This window comes from Halichoerus grypus, chromosome 14 (genome assembly GCF_964656455.1).
Source record: "Halichoerus grypus chromosome 14, mHalGry1.hap1.1, whole genome shotgun sequence".
Lineage (NCBI taxonomy): Eukaryota > Metazoa > Chordata > Mammalia > Carnivora > Phocidae > Halichoerus > Halichoerus grypus.
This window is the reverse complement of record NC_135725.1, coordinates 64,633,301-64,659,656: the sequence shown is the minus strand read 5'-3', so window position 1 is coordinate 64,659,656 and position 26,356 is coordinate 64,633,301. Positions and strand designations below refer to the sequence as shown.

General features: G+C 40.4%; 2 protein-coding genes across 2 annotated transcripts; both read left to right on the top strand.

Annotated features, from left to right (window-relative positions):
* Positions 1-59: 59 nt before the first annotated feature.
* On the top strand, positions 60-8,887 carry MRPL50 (mitochondrial ribosomal protein L50). Its single transcript, XM_036065902.2, has 2 exons — positions 60-208; positions 2,876-8,887. The coding sequence occupies exons 1-2, from the start codon at positions 117-119 to the stop codon at positions 3,261-3,263; spliced, it is 480 nt and encodes a 159-aa protein (XP_035921795.1). The 5' UTR covers positions 60-116; the 3' UTR covers positions 3,264-8,887.
* Positions 4,622-22,066, top strand: LOC118518876 (bile acid-CoA:amino acid N-acyltransferase). The gene is given in 4 exon segments (XM_036065903.2): positions 4,622-4,748; positions 14,803-15,318; positions 17,936-18,138; positions 20,640-22,066. Coding segments are annotated over 3 exon segments (1,266 nt in total). The 5' UTR covers positions 4,622-4,748; positions 14,803-14,852; the 3' UTR covers positions 21,237-22,066.
* Positions 22,067-26,356: the final 4,290 nt, after the last annotated feature.

Here is a 26,356-nt window from a genome sequence, read left to right as displayed (position 1 = left end):
GGACGCTTAACAGGAAAAAGGGAACACCTACCACTAAGCTTACACCTGACTGGCTGGTCTTGGCGCGTCACACTGCCAGCTGAGGGCAGAGCTCTATCACGCAGCTCTCCTCCGAGATGGCGGCTCTGTCAGTGTGTGGCGTTACCAGAAGAGGTCTCACGTGGATCGTCTTAGGGGCACCACGCAGAGAATTTTGGTCTCGATTCAGGTAAAGCGGAAGGTTGGATGGTGGGTCTCGTTCAGGGAAAGTAAGGAGAGAAACTGAGGAGGATGAAAGGACGAATTCAAAAGCGTCATGCTATTAAGACGGGACCCGGGTCCTGCGCTTGGATTATGGTTCGGAGTTCAGAAGTGTAAGCGCGGGTCTGCTGGAGTGGTGGGGCCCAGTCTAGGCCTCAATTTCCTCATCACGGAGATACCGCTCTCTTTCCCTCCCATTTCACTCATTAATTTATTAAGCAAACAGTACTGACCACGTGTTCCAGGCATCAAGTGCGGTGTCTGGAAACAAGTGACTCGTTTGGAACGAGCAACATAGAACATGAACGTGAAAGCGCTCGGTAAACTAAGTTCATTTGCGCGGTATATTTCTTCACATGGAAGATTCAGAAACGAAGTGTGGCCTCATTTTGTTCATTTGTTCATTCATTGATTCACTCAACAGATAGTTATTAAACGCCAGGACTGGGCCAGCATTTCCCTAAGTAGTTTACAGTAGCGAAACGAAGTCCCTTCTCAGAGCCCTGACATGGGGAAACTGAGGCTCCATGGAGAGGAAGTATTTTGCCAAAAGCAGGTTAATGGCAGAGCTGGAACCAGAACCCAGGTCTTTGACGCCTCCCCATCTCCTGCTTTTCCCACAGCACCATGTGGAACATTTTGAAGGTAAATCTGTTTGACTCACAGTGTTAGGACATCAAAACTTGTGGGAACCTCAGGGAGCAATTTATGCCCTCAGGTTTCAAGCAAAAACTCTTTCCACCCGGAAGGATTTTTGTCATCTGTTCATGGATTTATTAGCTTCCCCTCTTTTTTGGTTAGTAGTATTATCTCAGATCTTCTTCAGGTTTGTTTCATTCACTCATTCATCACAAATTTATAGAGTGTCTGCTAAATGTCAGCTGTTTAGGTGTTAGGGATACAGTTGTTAATAAGTCAGACCAAATATTTGTCTTCATAGAGCATATATTCTGATGGAGGCGAAAAAACGTAGGATATAATTTCAGCAAGTGGTAAATTATGTAGAAAACTAGAGCAGTGTACAAGATTACTGAGATGGAAGGAATGGATACATTTCATTCTGATGAAATGTGACTGGAGTAGTTTGAGGAGAAAATGGGAGGTGATGAAGTAGACATTATAAATGTAGACAACTCTTTGGGAAACTGGATAGGAACATGGAGTCTAGGGGGTATTTTTGTTTTTCTTTGAAGATGGGAGATTTTTATAGCAGCATATTGTGTGCCCTGGGAATACTGTAGTAGGTAGAGAGAAATTGATAAAGAATTGATGCAGAATGAGGGCTAAATTGCTGGAAGAGTCTTTGAGTAGGCAAAGGGAAATAGTGCTACAAACCATATTCATGGCCAGACATCTTTTCTTTCTTTTTTTTTCCAATGCCTCTAATTTCTGTAAGGACGACCAATCCCAGTCCGATACCAACTCCATGGAAAACAAGGGTCAGGTCATGAACTGATATTTCAGTAAGCCCTGAGGTAGTGTTATCAGGTAGATTTCCTAACATTGGCCCATGTACTCAGTAGTAGTTATTCAAGCAGTTTTCAAAGGACCCCAAATCAATAAAACAGGTCTTTATAATAAATAAAACAGGAAGTATAATTTGGTACAGTGGTTCTTAACCAGGGATAATTTTGCCCATCTGGACATTTGGCAATGACATTTGGTTATGACTTGAGGACAGGAATGCTATGGCATTTACCCTACTCTGGATAGAGGCCAAGGATGCTGCTGGGCATCTTACAATGAACATCATAGTCCCCTACAACAAAGAATTATCTGGTCCAAAATGTCAGTGTTTGGGCTCAGAAACCCTGATCTGGTAAGAGAAGTAGATTGTAAAAAAATTAAAACTCAGGTAGGATGTGATATGCTGTTAAAGCAATATAAAGTGCTATAGTAGATCATAGGAATTTACAGTTATATTTGGGGAAATCGAGTAAAGCTTCTTGGAAGAGAAAAGTTCTGTTCTAGGATTTAAAGTAAGATTCTGTAGGTGAAGGGGCGCCTGGGTGGCTCAGTCGTTAAGCATCTGCCTTCGGCTCAGGTCATGATCCCGGGGTCCTGGGATTGAGCCCCGCATGAGCAGGGAGCCCGCTTCTCTCTCTCCCACCCACTCCCACTTCTTGTGTTCCCTCTCTCACTGTCTCTCTGTCAAATAAATAAAATCTTTAAAAAGAAAATATTCTATAGGTGAAGATGAAAGCTAGGCATTTCCAATAGGGTATAACTTGAGGTAACACATGACACCAGGAAAGAGGGAAACAGAATGTAGTAGTTTAGTTTGGGTAGGGCATAGAGTGTATATAGGAGATTAGTAGGAGATGAGGTTAGAGAGGTAGGATTGGGTTTAGAAACGGAATTCCAGGCAAATGATTTACCTCTTCCTGTTCTTGGAATTCTTAGAGCATGTAAAATCTGTAATTTTCTTTTCTGTGTGTACCAGCCCAATTCAGTTACAAGCTTCCAAAGGCAGACACCTATCTTATTCTCTCCACAGTGCCTGGAAAAGTAGTAAGTGTGCATATTATTTATTGATTTAGATACATAGGTAAGGTTGGGTCTGGTGTTCGTCAGCTTGTCACCTACATTAGTGCAGTTAACCAAAGATTCACATATTTGTTTTTGATCATTCCAGAAAAGAGAAAAAGCCAGTGGTGGCTGAGACAGTAGAAGAGGTGAAGAAAGAACCTGTTTTGGTGTGTCCACCCTTACGAAGCCGAACATACGTACCACCTGAAGATCTCCAGAGTCGTGTGGAATCTTGTGTGAAAGAAATTTTTGGCTCATCTGTTCCTAGCAATTGGCAGGATGTGTCCCTGGAAGATGGTCATCTGAAATTCGGTTTGTTGGCACGTTTAGCTGATGACTTGGGCCATGCAGTGCCCAACTCCAGGCTTCACCAGATGTGTAGGGTCAGAGATGTTCTTGATTTCTATAATGTGCCTATCTATGATAGATCTAAATTTGATGAACTTATTGCCAGTAATCTGCCTCCCAATTTAAAAATCACTTGGGGTTACTGAGCAGTTCAGAAGAGGAAATGTTGAAATCATTTTGTCCTGAGCAAGGGGTTGGTTATTAGATTTGATACTTTACCATGTAAAATGATCAGAACTGTTCTCTAAACCCACTTTTTCTGTGGAAGAATTAACAGCAGGATTTTCTTTTTTCACATTTGCTGAAATTTTGTTGTTGTTTTTTTAATGGAATCAGATCATTAATCATGTATGAAAATTTCCTTCTCTGGAGGACACAGTAATTAAACTTGTTCTTTAGATATGAGGCTATTATATGTTCAGACGTGACCTTTATTCTTCATACGCATAAAATAATAGATGCGAAAACATGTTTTAATCCTGTTAGGACTCTTAAATCTAAGGTGGTATTATGTATAGTACAAATACAAATAGGAAACTTGGATAAAAGAAATGTAAAAATCTTTGTTGTTTATTATAGCAAGTTGTTTCTTTCACTGCTTTACTACACAAGTAGAAATAGTAGAAAATGATAGTGTTCATTCTAGATTAATCTCTTTTGGAATTAAAGTACATTTTTTGAAGAGTGTTGTGTGTTGGGCGCCTGGGTGGCTCAGTTGATTAAGCGACTGCCTTCGGCTCAGGTCATGATCCTGGAGTCCCTGGATCGAGTCCCGCATCGGGCTCCCTGCTCAGCAGGGAGTCTGCTTCTCCCTCTGACCCTCCCCCCTCTCATGTGCTTGCTCTCTCTCATTCTCTCTCTCTCAAATAAATAAATAAAAAATCTTAAAAAAAAAAAGAGTGTTGTGTGTTTTTGATGTTTTTAAAGGTGAAATTTGCTTCTCTGCCTTGTCATTTCCTTAATTTAAGTATTATAAATGAAAAAAATTAGAGTATATGCCAACTGTGAAGTGCTGTGACTTTCTTTAAATAAGAGATATGCCAGATTCTATGTCTAAGTGAATACTCTCTTTAAAAGAGATGATTATTTCAACCTTTTATCTTTTCTGTCACTTTTTTTTGAGAGAGAGAGAGGGGGCATGCACTCAAGTGGGGCAGGGGGCAGGGTGCAGAGGGAGAGGGAGAGAAAATCTTAAGCAGGCTTCACACTCAGCGTGGAGCCATGATGCAGGGCTCAATCTCATGACCTGAACTGAAATCAGGAGTTGGCCACTTAACTGAGTAACTCAGGCGCCCCCTTTTCTGTAACTTTAAAAGTGGTTTTGAATACCTATGGATGTCCACTAGGGTGGTATTTGTAGACTTTGGTGTAGATACTCAATTTGTGGGAATTACTCAAATAGCTAGTTACCAGATAGTTCTGAACTACAGATGTTAAATGAGGAAGTGATTAAATTAGGAATTATTTTTGTTTAGACTTTAGATATGGCTAGAGAGTAGTAAGACGGAGAAGGAATTTCGTGTATATTATCCTATTTAATAGTTCTGGAAGAAAAGTGATAGTTTTTATACAAAGGAAATTGCATGTATTCTCTTTTCCAGGGTGACTACTTTGAAGAGGGCAAAAATCAGGTGGGTGTATAAATTCTGGCATATTAATAAAATCGGTTACATTGTAGTTGCACCCTATAAATGTCATCAGCAGACAATCAGATTTTTAATAATCTGTACATTAAAGAACTTAAGAAGTTTCTGAAGTCCTGGAGCTTAAATATCAGGGCTGATACATTCCTTCTATGTGAGAAGGTTTCAGTATGGAAATAGTTGAATTTAACTTACAGGATTTGATTATCTCATTTCCCACACAACTTTTACTTCTGATCTGGAAACACAGAAAAATGTGCAAAGGGCATGATGGAAGTAATAGATGGTAAAGGGAATGTGGAAAAACACTTGGTTTCACCTGGAGAACTGCAAAACTAGGCTTCATATGGCTGTAAAGGCAGAAGAAATTACTTCTTTGTAACCTGGAGCAGTGTTTCTCAAAATTTAATGCGCATATGAATTACTTGGAGATCTTTTTAAAATGCAGATTCTGATTACATAGGTCAAGAGTGGGTCCTGAGCTTCTGTATGTCTAAAAAGCTCCTAGGCAATGCTGTTCATGTTTTGGGTAACATGGCCCTAGACCCTAGTATTAAAGTGGGAAAGTACCATCCCTGAAGCAGCGGTCCTGGAAAGTTGAGCTAGTGGACAAGATAAACTGCACATCCATCAATAACTAGAAGGTGTCACTGTTTGACAGTCCAATACAATAAATTTATCAGAATAATGAGCTTTAGTTTTCCTGAAAAGGTTACATTGGGTTTGCTAAGTTGTTTACTGAGGTAACCAAGCATGGTGTAATTATAAATCGTTTACATTTAAAAAAATTAAGTGATTGCTGTATAAAAGAGTTCTCAATTATTGTTAGCTGGGCCTTTGAACTCAGTAAATATACTTACATAAAACCTGGTAATAAAATATTCAGGGTTGGGGCGCCTGGGTGGCTCAGTCGTTAAGTGTCTGCCTTCAGCTCAGGTCATGATCTCAGGGTTCTGGGATCGAGCCCCTCATTGGGCTCCCCGCTCAGCGGGAAGCCTGCTTCTCCCTCTCCCACTCCCCCTGCTTGTGTTCCCCCTCTCGCTGTGTCTCTCTCTATCAAATAAATAAATAAAATCTTTAAATTAAAATATTCAGGGTTAATAGAAATAGATTTGCACAGACAGTATGTATTTTAAGCCACATAAATAGACTTCTTTTTTATTTTAACATCATTTTTCTGATTATAAAAGCACATTTTTTAAAAATTTGGGAAAGACAACAAATACCATTTTTGTCTTACTAAGATAATCACTAAACAGACTGGCGTATTTCCAAATGAAAAGAAACTTTTTTCCTGTATTTTAAAATTTACTGTCAAATTGTCCTGTTCCCTTCACTCTATGAGTGTTTCTACTTATTTTAAGATAGTCTTGGGGCACCTGGGTGGCTCAGTTGTTAAGCATCTGCCAGCTCAGGTTGTGATCCCAGGGTCCTGGGATCGAGCTCCGCATCGGGCTCCCTGCTCAGTGGGTAGCCTGCCTCTCCCTCTCCCACTTCCCCTGCTTGTGTTCCCTCTCTCGCTGTGTGTCTCTCTCTGTCAAATAAAATCTTTAAGATAGTCTTAAGAGTAACAAATTTGAGGGGCGCCTGGGTGACTCAGTTGGTTAAGCGACTGCCTTCGGCTCAGGTCATGATCCTGGAATCCCTGGATCGAGTCCCGCATCGGGCTCCCTGCTCGGCAGGGAGCCTGCTTCTCCCTCTGACCCTCCCCCCTCTCATGTGCTCTCTCTCTCTCTCTCATTCTCTCTGTCTCAAATAAATAAATAAAATCTTAAAAAAAAAAAAAAAAAAGTAACAAATGTGATTAATAACATATTCCATAACTGGATGTTAGGTACAGTAGTCCCTTCTTAACCATGGGGGGGATACATTTCAAGGTACCCAGTGGATGCCTGAAACCCTGGATAGTATTGAACCCTATATATGCTATATTTTTTCCTATACATTCAGACCTATGATAGTTTAGGCACAGTAAGAAATTAACAATAACTAAGAGTAAATAGAACCATTTTAACAATATGCTGTAATGAAAGTTATGTGAAGGTGATCTTTCAAAATATTGTATTATATTCACCCTTCTTATGATGATGTGAGATGATAAAATGCCTATTTGTGATGAGATGAAGTGCGGTGAATAACCTAGGTGTTGTGATGTAGAATTAGGCTGCTATTGACCTGATATACATCAGAAGGAGTGTTGTCTGCTTCCTAATGGGGGTTGACCACAGGTAACGCAAACTGGAAAGTGAAACTAAGGGTGGGGAGGACCACTGTAATTTTTCAACCAATATGCTATTACTCGCTTCGGCAGCACATATACTAAAATTGGATATTTAAGTTATTGCCAGTTTTTTCCTTTTATTTTTATTTATTTTTTAAAATCTGGCTTTTTTAGTTCTTTGAGTATTGGTCTGTCATAAAACTCTTCAGAAGTGGAAGTCGTTCCACTGTAAATTTCTTGACCTTGAACCTAGGAATGGGCAACTTGGTCCTGCTTCTTTGTTTTTTCGTTTTATGAATATTAATCTCAAGTCATCCTTTTGGCAATATTTTTTTTAAGCAAGCTCTACACCCAAGGTGGGGCTTGAACTCATGACCCCAAGATTAAGATTCACATGCTCTCCTGACTGAGGCAGCCAGACACCTCTGTCCTACTTCTTTGATTTGTAATCCCATTAGCATGTGTTCTGTGTATCCTAGAGGATTAAGTGACAGGTAGCTTGAACTAAGTCATACCTGCACACATGAACTTAATCTTATCTGCAGTTATTTTTCTATCTTATTTTTACTAGGTTATTTCACAGTGTAAAAGTCCTAAAGTTTTTACGTGAATGATTTCTAAGTTCAAAAGTAGTCTCTTAACTTCTGATTCAGCAGAATTCCAATGTTGGTTGTACAGTAGCAAACTCAGGAAATATTAAATTCAAAATATTTAACACTGATGTAACACTAATCGTACATTGTTCATATTCAAATTTCACTGATGTCCGAGAAATGACCTTCATAGTAATTTCACCCCCTGATGCAGGATCGAATCTTGGTTCATGCTTTGCATTTTTGTTCTCACCTTTACTTAATCTCCTTTACTTTGAAACAGTTCTTCATTAAATTGTATTTTACAAGGAATTTATTCATTTCATATAAGTTGACAAATTAGTTGGCATACAATTGTTCATAATCTTTTATTTTTCTTTTAATGTCTATTGGATCTGCAATGATAAGCCCTCTTTCATTTTGGGTATTTGTTATTTTATTCTTTTTATTTGATCAGTCTGGCTTGTAGTTTATCAATTTTGTCGGTCTTCTCAAAGAACCAAATTTGTCTTTGTTAATTTCTTTCTATTGTTTATTTTCTATTTCATGGATAATATATTTTTCTTATTTCCTTCCTTCTACTTACTTTGGGTTTACTTTCCTTTTTTTTTTTTTTCCTAGCTTCTTAAGGTAAAGACTTGGGCCATTGATTTTAGATGCTTTTCCAATATAAGTCACTAAAATTATAAATTTCCCTTTTTTAGCTTTAGCTTCATCCTACAAATATTTTCATTTTGTACTTCCATTATCACTCAGTTTAAAATATTTTCTAATTTCTGATGTGATTTCTTCCTTGATCCATGGATTATTAGAAGTGTGTTTGATTTTAAATATTTGGGAATAAATAAGGAATAAGATATTCTACATATTTTATTCAGTTCTAATTTAATTCCATTATGGTCAGAGAACATACTCTGATTTCAGCATTTTTGCATTATTAAGATTAATTTTATGTCGCAGTTTATGGCTTATCTTGTTGAATATACCATGTGTGCTTGAAGTTGTTGGGTTTAATGTTCTATAAATAGCAATTAGGTGAAGGTCATTGATAGTGTTGTTTAAATTTATGCCTTTACTGTTTTCGTCAAGTTATTCTATCAGTTGCTGAGACAGGAATGTTAAAATCTTAACCATGACTATGGAATTATTTATTTCTCTCTTTAATTCTGTCAAATTTTGCTCCATACATTTTGAAATCCATTATTAGGATTTATGATTTTTATGAACTTGTCATTATTTTTTTATTTCTGTTAATACTCTTGATATTGAAATGTAATTCATCTGACATTAATAAAGCCACTTTGGGTTCCTTATGCTTAGTGTTGCATGCTATATTATTTTTCGTCCATTTACTTGCAGTCTATCAATGTGAAGTACATTGATAATTTTTCACTACAATCCTGACTTTTGGTAATCTCTTCCTTGCTTTTGTTTAAAAATTTACAAGTATGTTCTGTAGTTTTTTTGGCATATATAAATTTATGATTCATTTATAAATTTATGACTGGCATCTAACACTCAATATTAGGTTTGTGAAATTCAGCCAGGGTTATTGAATGTAGTTACGATTCTTTTATTTTTATTGCTTTGATACGTTTATTTTTAATGCTGGGCTTTGTAGTATTCTACTGTATAAATATACCAAAATCTATTCATTTATTTTATTGTTAATGGACATTTGGCTGTTTCTAGTTTTTAATATCTTGGAAAATGCTGCTGTGAATATTTGTCTACAATTCCTGATGCATCTGTGCACACATTTCTGTTGGGTATATCTCTAGAAATGAAATCGCTGGATCAAAGGTCATTCATATTGTCACATTTAATAGATATGCCAAATTGGTTTCTAAAGTGATTGCACCCATTTACATTCATTCCTCTAGCAGGGTTTGAGTCTTGGTGATCCACTTCTTAACCAACTCTTCTTCTTTTCAGAATTTACAATTTTTGCCAATCTTACAGGTATAAGTATACCCCATGATTTAAATTTGCATTTTTAATTTTAATTTTTATTTATTTATTTTTTTAGAGAGGGAGAGAGTGCTTCATTAGTTTGGTTAGACTGCAAAGACCTATATGAGGTTTTGACTGATAAGACGACTCTAGATAGTGCCATTCTTTACTGAGGGGAAAGGAAGGTTCGAGAGGAAAAATCCTGGTACTTTTTAGCTTGTAATCAGGGCTATCTCTTCTGGGCTGGTTGTAGATGGGTTAAAGTCTCAGGTCTTGAATGAGAAGTAAAAATAGATTCTTAATTTCAGTGTTTGGAATTTAGCAGTTCATGCAGACAAATAGTCTTTTTGTTCATTTATAACCTCAGCTATGGAGTTGAAAGAGTGCTCAGATAAGTGCTCTGTTGGAGTTTGTTTAGAAAAGATATCAATAGGGACTTGTGATTATGAAGATATCAAGCCAGAATTTATATTTCCGAGGGAGAATGACTCAAACTATTTGTTGACTTTTCTTTATTCTATCTTCCCCCATCTCCATTAATATTTCTCTTTCTAAAAACTGTTTCCTAGAATATTACAGAAGAAACTCTCTTAGTCTGGGATTTTGAATTGTGGTCCTATTTTTATATTGTTTGAAGGATGATTTTTCTTTTAATGTCAGATGAATGGCTTGTTAGAATTACATTATGTGAAAATATTTCTTAAAGGTCATATGTATTTATGCAATTCAGAAATGCTTTCTGGTAGTGAAATGTAGTAAACCAGGGATATGAAGGAAAAAGTGATGATGTTTGAAAAGAAGTATAAGTTGAACTAAAGCTAATGACTTTTCATTTACTTTTTTTCTGTTTGGGAACACTCCTTGATCCATGTGATATTTAAGTAGAAACTTAATGGATAATGTATGGAAGGAAGACTACACCTTTAGGCTTACTTAGTGTAGGGACTGTGTCTAATCTCCCTGTGATTATCACAGTGTAGACCCTTGATAAAGTCTTGTTGAACCAATGATGAATTTGACTAAGAGTTGGAGATATAAATTCCATTCCTGACTCTGCCATGTGTTTTTGTTTTTGTTTTTTTTAAGATTTTATTTATTTATTTGACAGAGAGAGTGAGCGCAGGAACATAAGCAGGGGGAGTGGGAGAGAGGAAAGTAGGCTTCCCACCAAGCAGGGAGCCCGATGTGGGACTCGATCCCTGGACCCTGGGATCATGACCTGAGCCGAAGGCAGACGCTTAACGACTAAGCCACCCAGGCGCCCCATCTGCCATGTATTTCTGTGTGCCTTATGTATACTCAATTTCTTGAATATTTTTACAAGGGAAATAGGGTACTTTTGGGCTATAAAATCACTTGTTTTTAAGCTTTTCAGGGAAAAATGTCTTATTCACCATCAAATTCTCATTTTCAGTACTTGTCTCTCTGTAGGCTCATTCTCATCAGCATGTATTCATGCCTGTGTCTATCCCATCTCTCTCTCTCTCTCCCTCTGAACACACACACATTAAAAACAGAATACAGTGTTAGCAGATACTGTCAATACCTTGCCTGTATATACTTCCCCTAGTGGCATTAGTGCGCAGGCCTGACTCACAATATCAGACCTTGGATTCCTGTGCCTGATAGTTTTTTTGGGCCTCCAGAGTCCACTTTACCTCTCAGCATGGCAGGCTAGAAGTGGTAGGAAATTAAGGCTCCTTCCTCCCCCCACCACTCAGCCCTCAACCAACCATTTATTGGACACTTCCGTGGCTCATCTGCACTCATGTTTCCTGGAAACCCCTCAAAGTACACTACTTACTTACCAGTTCTTATCTCAAGGCAGGCTTCTCGAGGAATGCAAGGTAGGACACGAAGCGAACTCTTGACCCGTCCTTCAACTACCACGCTATTTCGCTTCTTATTCTGGAATAATTAAGCTGTCACATTCATTCCTCATCCCCATTCTTACCAGGCAGTCTCCTCTCTCTAAAGATGCACAAGGATTTGCACATGGTATAGCGAATAGCAGTTTCAGATCTGAACTTGCTTAAATTATCAATTGATGATTGTCTTTCCGTTAGCCTCCTTCACCCCCCTGATCTATAACTATTAAGGATTTGATCTTACACAGTTGTGAGAGCTGGTTTAGTTGTCTCCAAAAAGTTATTTTCTTTGCAACTGAGGCTGATCTCACTGAGCCCTGTCCTGACGTCCAACCCACAGAACATATGAGCATAATAAATAGCTGTTGAACATTTTTAAGTTTTTGAGTGGTCTATTACATAGCCATAGTAACTGGAACACCTGTTTCTTTTGGGGTTACTTAAATATTTGTGTGTGTGTGTGTGTGTGTGTGTTATTCTAGAGAATATAATAGGTACCTGAGAAGTCTAGCTCTTGGTTAAAACTTACGTGTGATTTTCCAGAACTGACTATAGGCAATTACAAAGGCTTTAGTTGGCAAGCATCATGGTGGAATGCTGCCCTTCCAGCACCGGACTTGGGGTACAGCCAGTGCATGGCAATCTCTGGAAAAAGTTGGAAGCAAGGACTCAGGCCACTCCGTAGTTACTGGTCTCCCTAGTCATTAGTCACACAGGCCCATCATATTCTCATACTTGCCCTCCCTGCCCAGGAGCCCTCATTATAGCTCTATCAGACCTTTGCTCAAGGTCCGAAGTCTTCTCCAGGTATGCGTGCTGAGGGGATGCTTGAAGACACTTTCACTGACTCAGCAGCCAGTTATTTTCTACTTCTAGCCTTTCCCCTCACTCTGCCCTGACCTCAGAACTGCTGGACGCTTGTTTTGGGGCTCCCTCAACAGTGAACCCGCCCCCCCCATCTGGCTGACCTGCCGACTTCAGACCCTCAATCCTTGTCCTGACCAGGCACTTTCTCCCTCACAGTAAGTGATTAAAGGCTTGACTCTTGTTTTTGGCTTGCTGCTTTCATCAGTACTCTGACACCTAAGCTGCTAGGCTTTCTCTGTCTCCCTGGGCTCAGCTGAGCTCCTAATAGTACCTTTAAGTTGTTACGGTCTGCCTGCAAATAAGCTTGTGTTGCTTGAAAAATAGTAAGTAAGATGATAATCTTACAACAGTATAATTCTATTTACTCCATACCCACCTTTTTGTCATTATATTTCTAAACCCCACAAGACATTATTATTTTTATTTTAAAGTCTTTTAATTGCATTTAAATACACATACATGTGTGTATGCATATTAAAGATTTTTTTTAAGATTTATTTATTTGAGAGAGAGAGCATAAGCAGGGGAAGGGGTGCTCTCTATGTCTTCTAAAAAAAACAAAAACAAAAAAAAACCCCACAACAACCAAGTTCTTGTCTGATCATTCCACCCTCTTGGCTATGTCTATGCGTCTTCCTATGGACTGTTTGCTCTCATCATGATTATGGGTCAATTTTCTTGATTCTGTTGTGTCTTGTAATTTTTAAAATCATACTCCAGATATTTCATATAAAAGAAATGACTAGAATAAGTAATATTTACCTCAAGAAAAGAGCAAAGCCCTAATCTGTCAGAAAGTTAGAATTAAGGGCTAAACCAATCTGACCTGTGGTTGAGCTGGGTCTGAGCTTTGTTGCAGCTTTGTCTGATTCAGTGCACCCCTGCCTTCAAATATTTTTGGGTATGGGATTAGGCCCTTCTCATCAGAAGAAACTGGGTCTAAGCATTGCTGAACTTCTGGAGATATTTTTGGTTTTTTATGGCCATGTTGCTAGCTTTTCTCACTGTAGGATATTTCTCTCTGATTTATAATTCTTCTAGAAAGAGGGTCACTAAGGAAATTTCTTTGCTCTGAAGTCCCACTCCTGGCTTTCTGAGCCTGGGGAAGTCTCTCTATTTGACTGTTCTCCCCATCCTTTGGAAGTTAGCTGCTTTGCTTTATACAAAGACCTGCAATGCCTCAGACAGATTTCTCTCAGCTCATGTCTCTGCTCTCATTTTTTGATGTATTGTCCTAGAGCACATGGCCAAATCCTTAAGAGTTGGCACTTGGAGAAGGACTCTGGCTGGAGTTTCTCAGAATTCTAATCTATCAAACCAGCCCACACACATCCATTAAAATTGCATTAAATTTTCTGTTGATTTCTCCTTACTTTTCTTTATGGGGGATTCTTTTTTTGCTGTTTTATCTTTGTAGAAGAGAAAGTTTCCTCTCTCCTAGGAGGAACCTATCACTCACTGGAGTTTAATTCATTTAGATTCCTGGCAATCTAGTGAGTTTAAGAAAACAAAAAAAATTTATTTTGTATTTATCCAGATAAGGTAAGGTTATTAGAATGGGAACAATCGTCATTTTTGTGGCTTTCTTCACACTAACCCAAAGGAGAAAGGCATTCCTTAATCTTCAAGAGGGAGATTGTGAAAAGCTTAGCAAATTTTTGTATACCTGAAGGGCTTGCCAGCATCTGGTTTTGCTTAGGACTGGGTAAGCCTAACTATGAAGCTGTGAGTATTTTTTCTTTAGGGAGTAATACATATGTCAGCCTCCTTGTTCTCCCCAAAGATTTTGTCCTCATTCTTTTGAGAAGACTTGTCTGTTTTTTATGCTCTGTTAGAGGTGAATTCTTAGACGCCAGGCATTCTGTTTGCAGGACTTGGGGAAGGGATTAGTAACGGAGTCCCCAGTTCCATATATGTAGATGTTTAATAAATCCCGTTTTCTTTTTTTTAGATTTTATTTATTTATTTATTTATTTATTTATTTATTTATTTATTTGCGAGAGTGTAAAAGTGACCGCAAGCGGGGTGAGGAGCAGAGGGAGAGGGACAAGCAGACTCCGTGCTGAGCAGGGAGCCCAATGTGGGGCTCGATCCCAGGACCCTAAGATTGTGACCTGAACCAAAATCAAGAATCGGACACTTTAACCGACTGAGCCACCCCGGCACCCCAACAAATCCCATTTTCAGCTGCACATCTCACTCGTATCCTCCACTGCATCTAATTTTTCAAGGGCTCTGGATGGCCAATTGTGATACCTTCCTTGGATGTGTTGATACCATTCATGCATATTTAGCTGCTGCTTCCTCCACCCTGGTTCATAATTACTACAAAACATATCTACTTGTTTTATGTCTTCTACAAATTTGCCGAAAGCTCTCAGGTATCTTGCACTTGAAGATTATATCAGGATATTTGCTAAATAACTGGAGAGTTAGAGCTGAATCCCAAGCAGCCTGGTTTCTGGTCCAGTTTGCCTTTCATTAACCTGATCATCACTGCCTTATTTTATTTTCCTATATATATATTTTTTTATATCCAGGTTTTACTGCAAACATTACTGAGGATCCTCTAAGGTGCCACACTGTAAAAATGATTCATCTGACAGCTACCCCTGCAAGTGCACTTATTGATGAGCCAGTGCATATCCGAGCTACAGGCCTGTCTCCCTTTCAGATAATGATTCTTCAGGCATCACTGAAAGATGAAAAGGGGAACCTGTTTCATTCTCAAGCCTACCATAAGGCCAATGAAGTTGGTGAGGTAGACCTGGAGCATGCCCCCTCACTGGGAGGTGACTACATAGGAGTCCACCCTATGGGTCTCTTCTGGTCCCTGAAACCTGAAAAATTTTTAACGAAATTGTTGGAAAGAGATGTGATGAATAGCCCCTTCCTGGTCCAAATAAAACTTTATGATTCAAATTTACTATTAACTGACATCGCCACCACTGCTCCAAAAGTCAGCCTGACTTTGGAGAGGTGGTACATAGCACTTGGTGTCAAACGGATCCAAGTTCGAGAAGGCCACCTTCGGGGAGCCCTCTTTCTCCCTGCTGGTGAGTAGAATTAACTTGGTTACTTTCATCCTTGTATTTCCTCTTTTGAGTGCCTAATCCTTCTACAGGTTTAACTTGGATATGGATAGTACCTAGTGTAGTCCTTTCCAGCCTTAGAATCAGGGCTAATTCTGGGTCAGAACAAGAATATGGTGATGCCCATTCCAACTCAAGTTTGATCTCAACAATTCTGGAGCTTGTCTAAGGATATGACTAACATGTAGTTTATGGAGTCCCTGCATTATGGGGTTTCATAGCTTTGGATTTATATGAAATTCATCTGTATTGAAGCCTGACTATCTGAAGACCCACATCCTGATATCATGGAACTGTGTCCCAGCTTCTTTTGGGAGTTCTGTCTTGCCTGAGTTTCAACTTAGATATAGGTCATCGCATGCAATAAGCTGATGATACAATGGACTGAAATACTGCAACAAATACAGAGGATACAAAGAGACTCTATATCCTCTAGTTCCATAAATATTGCATATTTATAGAATATTCCATAAATATTGCATATTTATAGAATATTCCATAAATCCACAGATCATACAACCTGCTCCCTAATGGCTATAAAACCTACCAGAAAAGTCAGTTTCCCACAGTGATCTCCACATATCAATAAGTGGTTCAAAACATCTACTGGTACATTTCTCAGGATTTATTGTGGGACTGAATGAAGCAAAGTTAATTTCCCAGAAGTAGCCCTCGACAGGTCCAGGTCTCAGGTGTGTCCGAGATCCCCTTCTTCAGGCATGAGCTTTGATCCGGGACACAGCCATCATATCATCAGGACATACTGCACCTCTCTCTGCTTTCAGAAACATAATCACTGTGTAGAAGTGAGATGGGTAAAGGCAGCCTGAAGTGTTAGAGGTGGTTCCTGACAGCAAGAGTTATAGATGATGTAGAAGGAATAAAAGCTTCCCTTTCCAAAATCGTCATGACCCATGCAGTCGTTTGGATAAATCTCAATGTTTTTACACCCCTAGCATACAGACAACATCATTGTGTGTAGTATCAGGAGCTAAGTAGCACAAATGTCTGTCCACCTCGTTAGAAATCTATCGGTGCAGGCCTCCCACCTTGGGATCATGTGCTGCCTTAGAGAGTGCTATCTGTGGATCTTCTTAGACACTGCACATGCTGTGTGTCCTGCTTGTTCTGCGGGGGATACAAAAGAGCTTTGAGCTGTGTGGGGCCAAAAGAGGCTGAGTCAGGTGTCAAAATAGTTCTCAACTACAACATTCTTCCATGATAAGAGGCTCAGTACTCTTAAGTCCTCCCTCTTCCTGTCAATCAGGAGATGAAAAACATCTTTATTCATTTATTGAAGTGGTCTTTTAAACCAAGATATATTTAGTACCATTTTATTTCTCCTTCTCTCAAGGTGAGAAAACATAGCAATGTTTTGTTTTGAAAATTCCCAATACTCCTTTAAATCAAATCGCTCTTCTTTCTTTTTTATTTTTATTTATTTTTTTTATTTTTAAGTAACCTCTTACTTACTTATCTCCTTAAGTAACCAACATAGGGCTTCAACTCACAACCCCAAGATCAAGAGTCGCATGCTCTACTGACTGAGCCAGCCAGGTGCCCCCATGGATGGGACCAGTCTTCCTTAGTTAAAATCACTTACCCGAGAATAGGGTGCCCCCAGTAAGTGCATCATAAATTTTTTTCTACTTTATTTAGGAAACTAGCTGCCTACACAGAGCGTGAGTGTAGAATGATACTCTGACCATCCCTACTTTTTACCATGTGTTAAGCTGCAGTAATAAACAGATTGTTATTGCATGGAAGAACTCATCATTTACATCTGCTTGGCTGCAAGATTTTGTCACTGTATAGTCAGATGAATGGAACAGAGCAGAGTTAAGTTGGGATTTTAGCTAAAATATTTATTTCAATAGCTTTTTTTGAAGTCATATACTTTTGAAGGCTTTTTTTTTTTTGAGTTATATATACTTTGAGAACCTAATTAAATCTGTAGAAGCTTTCATTAGTAAAATGCACACATAGGGGCACTTGAGTGGCTCAGTTGGTTAAGCGTCCTACTCTTGGTTTTGGCTCAGGTCATGATCTCAGGGTCGTAAGATTGAGCCCCGCGTCAGGCTCCATGCTGCACGTGGAGCCTGCTTAAGATTCTCTCCCTTTCCCTCCGGCCATCCCCGTGCCATCCCCACCCCAGGTTGCAAGCTCTCTCTCCTAAAAAAAAGGACATATAAACCTATACTTTGCATACAATTTCAGGGCCTTCATTGATTTCCTAAAGCCTAATTGTGTACCTTTTCATAAGTTAAAAAGCCCTTGTGTAATTTCAATGGCTTTCTTTACACCAATACTATAGAAATGAACTACTGTGAGTCCGCAGGACCCCCTGGCTACAGAGATTAAACATGGTTCCCAATCAACCTTCCTGATATTATGTTCCATGAATGTATCCAATCAGCTTTAATTCTGCCCCAGATACAAGGCTGAAAACTTGGGGAGTCTACTGAAAATGTATGCTTCAATTCCAGAATTTGTGATGCATTTCTTCGTGTTGTCGTATTTTTCTTCTCTTTTCCTTCCTTTCCCTTCATACCCAGTTCTGTTTTGTTTTGTTCTTTCTCAGGAGAGGGCCGTTTCCCAGGGATAATTGACTTGTTTGGTGGTATTGGTGGACTGATTGAATTCTGGGCCAGTCTCCTGGCCAGTCATGGCTTTGTTGCCTTGGCCTTGGATTACTTTAACTATGTAGATCTGCCTTCCCAACCAGAAAAGACATAATTAGAATATTTTGAGGAAGCTGTCAACTTTCTCCTGAGACATCCTAAGGTAATTTTTGCCTTTTATTTTATTTTTTTTAATTTATTTTTATTTTTATATATTTTTAAAGATTTTATTTATTTATTTGACACACAGAGAGAGACAGCAAGAGCAGGAACACAAGCAGGGGGAGTGGGAGAGGGAGAAGCAGGCTTCCCGCTGAGGAGGGAGCCCGACACAGGGCTCGATCCCAGGACCCTGGGATCATGACCCGAGCCGAAGGCAGATGCTTAATGACTAAGCCACCCAGGCAGCCCTGCCTTTTCTTTTAGTCCCTGTTTTTAAATAACCATACACCCTGTGGCTTCCCTTAACTTCCAAGTGGGATTCTCCTCAATGAACTTGAAATTCTATGACATATCCATATTATTCACATGATTTATTTCACACCCAATGTCTTTTGCTCAGAAAGACAAAACAGGAAGTTAGCCTGTGTCCATGATGGAATCAAAACACAATGGCTTTAATTATTTATTTTAAAGATTTTATTTCTTTATTTGTCAGAGGGAGAGAGCACAAGCAGGGGGAGTAGGAGAGAGAGAAGCAGGCTTCCTGCCAAGCAGGGAGCCCCATGCGGGGCTCGATCCCAGGACCCTGGGATCATGACCCGAGCTGAAGGCAGATGCCTAACTGAGCCACCCAGGCGCCCCTTAAATAGCTATTTTTGATGCATATGATGGAGTTGTCTTTGAACTATCACATAGGTGATGTTACTGTGTTGAATTTTCTGCTTGGCTTAGATGAGAAATGAGGAGGTTACGTGATTCTGCTGTTCACTTTCTTAGCCTGGTTGCCCTTGTACTTGTTGCATGACTTTTCCATCAGTGTTCTTACCAGTGTCACTTAGATTTAGTCAATGCCTAATGAGACCTGGAAACCAGTTTTCTTTCCTAGGCTCTTAGTACTTGCACTAAGCCTGCTTCATGCTCTCTCTTCTGTGAGAGGAGAGACCACCCATATTTCAATTCCTTGTAGGTCTTACTTCTCCATCTGTTGATTTTAAGTGTCTTCTAAGCATTCTAAATTCCCTGATCCCAAATTTGGTGGCAGAAATTATAACAAGAGTTAGTGTTCTGCCAAAAGCCTGCACATAACTGAGTCACTTTTTTTTTTTTTGTTCATCCATGTTATACTTCCTTTTACTTTGTCTTCCCTGGCCAAATCCATTCTGAGTTCTCACCTCTCATTGCCAAAACTATGACTCTATATCTTTTATATTAAGACATAGAACTTCAGAGCTTGAAAGGTCTTTTTAATTCAAAAGGAGATGATTGCAGTCACCCCTCTCAATATCCAGGATAGGACCTCAGGTAGAATGTATTGGCCTTACAAAGAGGCTGAAAAAATATGTAGCAAAGGGGAATAGGTTCAGATCCATCAGAATTTATCCCCTGGGACTGGATACATGCCCCATAAAATAAAAAGAGAATGGCCTCTATCATTCTACACTATACAGCATACAATCAATGCCTTTCCTTCTTGTTTGCTCCCATTGTCTTGGTATAAAGATCCAAATCATAGCCTATTTCCTCTGAGAATCTTTCTCTGATCCTGCCTTTATTCCCTGCTAATCTGGAGTGGCAGCCTGGCCTATGTGCATTCTTATATCGCAGAATTTGTAAGCTACTCTAATTATCTGTTTTTTTCCCTCCTGTCTCTCCATCTGGCCGTGAGTTCCTTGATGATAAGAGATGATTTACCCCTTTTCTTCCTCTGTGTTCCCCAGTGGTTAGTACAGTGTGGATGATCTAAAAGTGCTTGCTTGGGGTGCCTGGGTGGCTCAGTTGGTTAAGTGTCTGCCAGGGTACTGGGATCCCAGGGTCCTGGGATTGAGCCCTGCATCAGGCTCTCTGCTCAGCAGGGGAGTCTGCTTCTCCCTCTCCCTCTGCCTGCTTCTCTGCCTGCTTGTGCTCTCTCTCTCTCTGTCAAATAAATAAATAAAATCTTAAAAAAAAAAATGCTTGCTTGATGACTGACGGTGGAAGAAGAAGCAGAGCTAAGCCTCCTTTATGAAACCTTCTCTAAAGGAGAAACCTTCCAGGGAAACCACAGCAGATGTTTCTGCTCACATTTCCATGCTCTGTTCTACTAAACTCATTCTTTTTCTCAGTCTTTTCCTATAGAGTACCCTTTCCTCTGCACTTCTAGAGACCCCAGAATTGGTACAACAGAGTTTACTGATCAACTGTACCCTGACTCATATTATTCACAAGAGTTACGTGGCTCTTTCTTATTTTTCCTACTACATTGGTATTTCTTTAGGGCATTTTAAACTCAGCACCTAACACCAGGCTGAATCCATAGTATTTAATTTGGAAGGCCTGACATGTTCTTGAAGGAGTATTTCCTTTGAACATTCATTATGTATTCCAGAACTCTAGAACTGGGCATGTGGGTGGGATTAGTCCTTGCTTGGCTCCCACTGGCCATTCAAGTTCTTTGGTTGTTTGAGATGGTAGGGTTTTGCTATACGGTGGACAGAGTCAACATCTCATTTCCATTATTTTCAGGTCCTCGGTCCAGGCATTGGGATAGTTTCCATAAGCAAAGGCGCAGAGATTGGACTCTCCATGGCTATTCACCTAAAACAAGTCAAAGCCACCGTGCTTATTAATGGGCCCAACTTCACATTTAGCATTCCACAGGTATATCGTGGTCAGATAAGTCAGCCCTTGCCCTTCTCTCCACAATTGCTATCCATCAACGCCTTAGGGTTAGCAGAGTTCCAGCACAGCTTTGAGGAAGCTAGAAGTGATGCCAGTGAGACTTCTCTTCTCCCGATTGAAAAGGCCCAGGGACATTTCCTTTTCATTGTGGGAGAAGATGATAAGAATATCAACAGCAAAGCGTATGCTAAGCAAGCCACAGAACAGTTGAGAAGATATGGGAAGAACAACTGGACCCTGCTATCTTACCCTGGGGCGGGCCACCTGTTAGAGCCTCTCTATTCCCCACTATGCTGTGCCTCAAAGATCTCCAATCTCCACCTATTCATGCACTGGGGTGGAGAGGTGACCCCACGCGCCGCTGCCCAGGAGTATTCTTGGAAGGAGATACAGAAGTTTCTCAGGAAGCACCTTGTTCCAGTTGTGACCAGTCAACTCTGAGAAGAAAAGATATTCCTGAGAAACAGAGAAGCAATACCAGACCTTCACTTGATTTTCATGAACAACATCTTTGATTTCTTACCGTGGGAGGTTATACTAAGAGAAAGCAGGAGGGTGACAATCGTCATGTCTTGACTCTGGAAAGGGAAAATGGTTTCCATTTAATCAATATCATACATGGAGAGTTTTATATTTTTAAAAATAAGTTTAGGGCTCTACCTGCCCTAAAATATTCTGGTTTATTATTATAGCAATTGTTTGGTGGAAAAAAAAAAATGACGAAAATGAATGACAGAATCTCCTGGTTTATAAAACAGACATGAGTAGAATCAGGTGCTGATATTTGTTGATTTCTTAAAACTCAAATGAAATATGTTTAGATTTCTCATATTTGAAAATATGCTCATGGTTCATGGTTACTTCATTGTCATTGAAAAACTAGAGCTGGGTAAACGAATTTATTACTTTAAGGCAATATGGAAGTTGATACGGAGGTAACATGATTGAGTCAGCCTACAATCGATAATTCAACAAATGCTAATAAAAGAAAATAAAGTAATATTTGTGTTGAAACATACAGCATTTTGAGAAAAACAATCTGAGATTCACAGAATTGCACTTTGGGAAGGAGCCATGCTGGTGTAGTGTGTGTACCTTAGGGGCTGGCAGACTGTTTCTGTAAAGTTCTACATAGCAAATATTTTCAGCTTTGAGGGCCATGAAGTCTCTGTCACTGTTGAGTTCTGCCATTCCAGCACAAAAGCAGTATAGATAGGCCGTAATGAACGATCGTGGCTTTGTTCCAATTAAACTTTATTTATGGACACTGACATTTGCATTTCATATAATTTTTACATGTCACAGAATAGTAATTTTCTTTTTATTTTTTTCTAAGCATTGACCAATGTAAAAGCCATTCTCAGCTTATGGGCAGGAGAAAAACAGGTTGCTGGCTGGATTTAGCTCACAGGGCATAGTTTGATGACCCTGGGTGTAAACAATCCAAATTACCTTGTCCAAGGTCAGATATGACGCATTTTCTCTAAGGGGCACGTCACAGCCCACATATTCCTGAGCTACTGAATTGCAATGGATGGAAGTGGAAGGTGAGTGGGAGATAAGTGAAGGTGAACTAGTAAAAAAGGGTTTTTAATGATTTTGTAGGTGTGGTGGGGAAGCCAGTGAGGAATGAGAGTAATAGAAGTAATAGGAAGACACTTCATGGTATCTGCCTAAACTCTTTTTCTTTCATCTGCTTTCTGATGCTCCCTCTGTTTAGAGTAAAATCATTCCATTCAGGATGAGTGAGGCTACTAGCCTCCCTCCTTTCTCACTCAGACAAGTTTTCACATTTTCCAGACCCAGTCAATCAGACCACATCACTCCTTTGACTCTAATAATCATGTAACTGCAATGGCTAATACCACCTATGCTGTATGCTACATAGTAACTGTGTAGGTTAGATGTTATATCATTAGTTATATACGCCATATGCTATATAATAGTTATCATAGTGAGTTTAATGGGTAAAATTATTTTTGTTTCCTGTTTTGGACTTTAGGAAGAATGCCTATGTTTATGAGATATGATGTTTGTGTTTGGTCTGATATATATCCCTTGGTTTACATTTTGTGGATTTTCAGAACCAAGAAGGTTTTGAATTTTTTTTTTCATATATTCTTTTCCGTACCACTACTACAAAGGTTGGCAGGAATGCAGATCAAATAACCATTCTTGGCCAGCTTCTCTAACCTCTTAGAAATATAACTGGTCTGATCTCCAGGCATCGACCTCTTTTTTTTTTTTTTTAAAGATTTTATTTATTTATTTGACAGAGAGAGACACAGCGAGAGAGGGAACACAAGCAGGGGGAGTGGGAGAGGGAGAAGCAGGCCTCCCGCCGAGCAGGGAGCCTGATGTGGGACTCGATCCCAGGACCCTGGGAGCATGCCCTGAGCCGAAGTCAGACGCTTAACGACCGAGCCACCCAGGCACCCCAGGCATTGACCTCTTGTGTGCACCGATAAAGTATCTGCACCTGGTTAGCTGATAGTGTGTCCTCTCAGCGTGGTCCAGGCCGGCTGGCAAAACCACTCTCACCCTCTGCTTTTGGCCCACTTGGCTTTTATTGTCCTTGCAAATTATCTAAGTGTGAGTTGTGTCTTCTATCAGGTCCCTGGTAGATGCATATACCCCATCTCCTCTGCTAAAGGGTCAGCTCACACACGGCCACAACAATCCCAGGGCAGACTTGCTGACCTTCAGCTCTCAGCTGCCTTCCATGCCCATCACCTTCAGAATCTGGGAGCTTGCTGAACCAGGAGTGCAAAGGGAGACTTGCATGTGCTATCTCCTTCTGCCTAAACACAATGTCCTGTTAACACTGTGCTTTTCAGAACTCCAAACAGGAAGCAGGAAAAAAGCTTCTGCGGATTTCGGTTTCTCATAATCCATTCCCACCTTGGTCAAGGTTCAGACCTTCTCTCTAGGCAGGGTTGCCTTTTTCCGAAGGACAAGCCCCAGGACCTAGACTTAATGTAATAAAGCTTCCAAGGAAGAATAAAGCAATTACCGAGAACATCACTGCCGTCGGGGAGGCATTAATAAAGATCATCCTTGCCTTATAAGAAATAGGTCAGGGGCGCCTGGGTGGCTCAGTCGTTAAGTGTCTGCCTTCGGCTCAGGTCATGATCCCAGGGTCCTGGGATCGAGCCCCGCATCGGGCTCCCTGCTCAGCGGGAAGCCTGCCTCTCCCTCTCCCACTCCCCCTGCTTGTGTTCCCTCTCTCACTGTCTCTCTCTGTCAAATAAGTAAATAAAATCTTAAAAAATAAATAGGTCAGAGTACACAGATACAGCTAAACTCATGAAGGTGCTACTTAATGACAAGCATTTTTTGGAGTACTGATTTATGTCAGCCTTCTCATAGCTGAGTAATAGAGGTGCAGAGAAATTTTCACGATGAATTGATAGCAGGGCTGGAATCAGAACCCAGGGACTTAGACCTGAATTTTCTCTGTTACTCTGTGTTGAGATTTTCCCCCATGGCCTGTTAAACTCTATTCTCTGGAAATTTGAAATAAATTTGGGTCTATACATTAACACATTGTTTTGGTTGTTTTTAGCTTAGGAAAGCTAAAGACACTTCAAGTTCTATATTTACTCTGATTATGGAGAAATTTTTTAGGTTCTAATGATGACTAGGGACACTGCTGGGTCTACCATTGAGAAGAAGTCAGTTTTCCACTGATTGTTGCAGCTATGTGGAAGCTCAATGAAAGTACACCTGTAACTTTACCCCAGTAGAATAGTCTTCATTCCATAGTTACTAATTTTCACGCTCTTCTTCTCTCTCCTTTGAAGGAAACCAGAATATGTCCCCCCAAAATATGCCTCTTTAACAAAAATTAGCAGTTAAAAAAAAAACAGCAGATACAAGAAGGGCCCTCTGACCCTTCCTTTTTCCCTCCTGAAAGCAGGAGATAAAACTCCCAGTTGGAAGGTGTCCTCCTTATACCAGAAGGAAAGTAAACTGCCCACAGTTCAGTTACTTTTCCACAATTGTCTCTGTCTTTGTTCAAGCTAATATAAAAGCAAGTATTTGCTTTTCTTTGGGTCTCATTCCTTATGAGGGCTCCTGTGCCACATAAAACTTACATTAAATACTTTTGTGTGCTTTTCACCTCTTAATCTGTCTTATGTCAGTTACATTCTCAGGCCCTGTAAATATACCTAAAGAAGGTGTGCATAGAGAGAGGGAGAGAGATTGATGGATTTTAAGGAATTGGCTTGTGTGATTGCAGGGGCTCAAATCTTCAGGGCAGGTCAGCAGGCTTTGGGGTCCCAGGTAAGAGTTGATGTTGCAGACGTGGGTCTGAGGGCAGACTTCAGGTAGATATCCTTCTACCCTAGAGGACCTCAGTCCTTTCTGCAAGGTTCACGCCTGCTAGTGATAACTGCTAAGGTCTCTTCCCTACACGGTCATCACTTCACTGCCCAGTGTCCCTACTCCTCATTTGCTGTAGCCCTTAGGGGCCCATGGACTGCTAGGTTCCCCAGTGTTTTCCATTCTGGGCAGCAGAGTGGAGAAGACCTGGCTCTGTGCCAGCCTGACCTGCTCCCCCTTGATTACCTGGGTGCTGAAGCCTCCTGACTTGCCCACCCTTTCCTGCACTGCTCTTAGAATCTTCATGAAGGGGTGCCTAGGTGGCTCAGTCGGTTAAGCGTCTGCCTTCAACTCAGGTCATGATCCCAGGGTCCTGGGATCGAGCCCCTCATCGGGCTCCCTGCTCAGTGGGAAGCCTGCTTCTCCCTCTCCCACTCCCCCTGCTTGTGTTCCCTCTCTCACTGTCTCTCTCTCTGTCAATTAAATAAATAAATAAAATCTTAAAAAAAAAAACTTAAAAAAAAAAAAGAATCTTCATGAAAATGACACTGATCCCACCCTGGGACCTGATCTTGGGAATTAGTCCCTCAGCTGGGAGCCTTGCTATCCTGCCAAGGTACCTCTCATCCACTGGGAGAGCTGTGTGCGGAGGCACCATTCTCTTTCCTTAGTACCTCCAACCTGCCCATGACTTCCCTTGACTTCCAACATCAGCCCTCTTCCCTCAAGGCTTATATTTCACCTTCAATACATTTACATATCACTCCCATTTAAGAAGTCAGAAGCACAAGGAAAGTTAAGCAATCTGCCTGAGGTCAGTCCCACGGATAGTTGAGGAGTCCGGGTTCCAGTCTAGGTCTCTCTGGTTCCAGAGACCGGTGGTCTCCCAGCTACACCTCACTGGCTGCAAAAGGTGCAAAAATGAAAAGACACAGTGCCCTCCCTCAAGCAAGTCACCACCTGGAGGCACAGTCTACAATCTGTAAACTTGATCGTTTGTACATTTTGACAATGGACATCGGCTGAGGAGATTAACAGTGGGGCAGACTTCAGAGGTTCTGGCCCCAGGGAAGCATTTTTGCATTGGGAGGGCTTCTGTTGTCCCTTGGAAGAGTGGTTGATAAACCCAGCTATGCCTTAGCAATCCCCTGCTAAACATACAGATCCCAGGACCTTACTCCAGTTGGAATCTCCAGGTGCGGGGACCCAGGAACCTTGACTTAACAGGCCCCTCG

Excerpts from the sequence above, each read along its gene's own strand:
- MRPL50 (XM_036065902.2), top strand. The coding sequence starts at position 117 with ATGGCGGCTCTGTCAGTGTGTGGCGTTACCAGAAGAGGTCTCACGTGG. Across the intron at positions 209-2,875 it reads GAATTTTGGTCTCGATTCAG|AAAAGAGAAAAAGCCAGTGG; the intron begins GTAAAGCGGAAG and ends TGATCATTCCAG.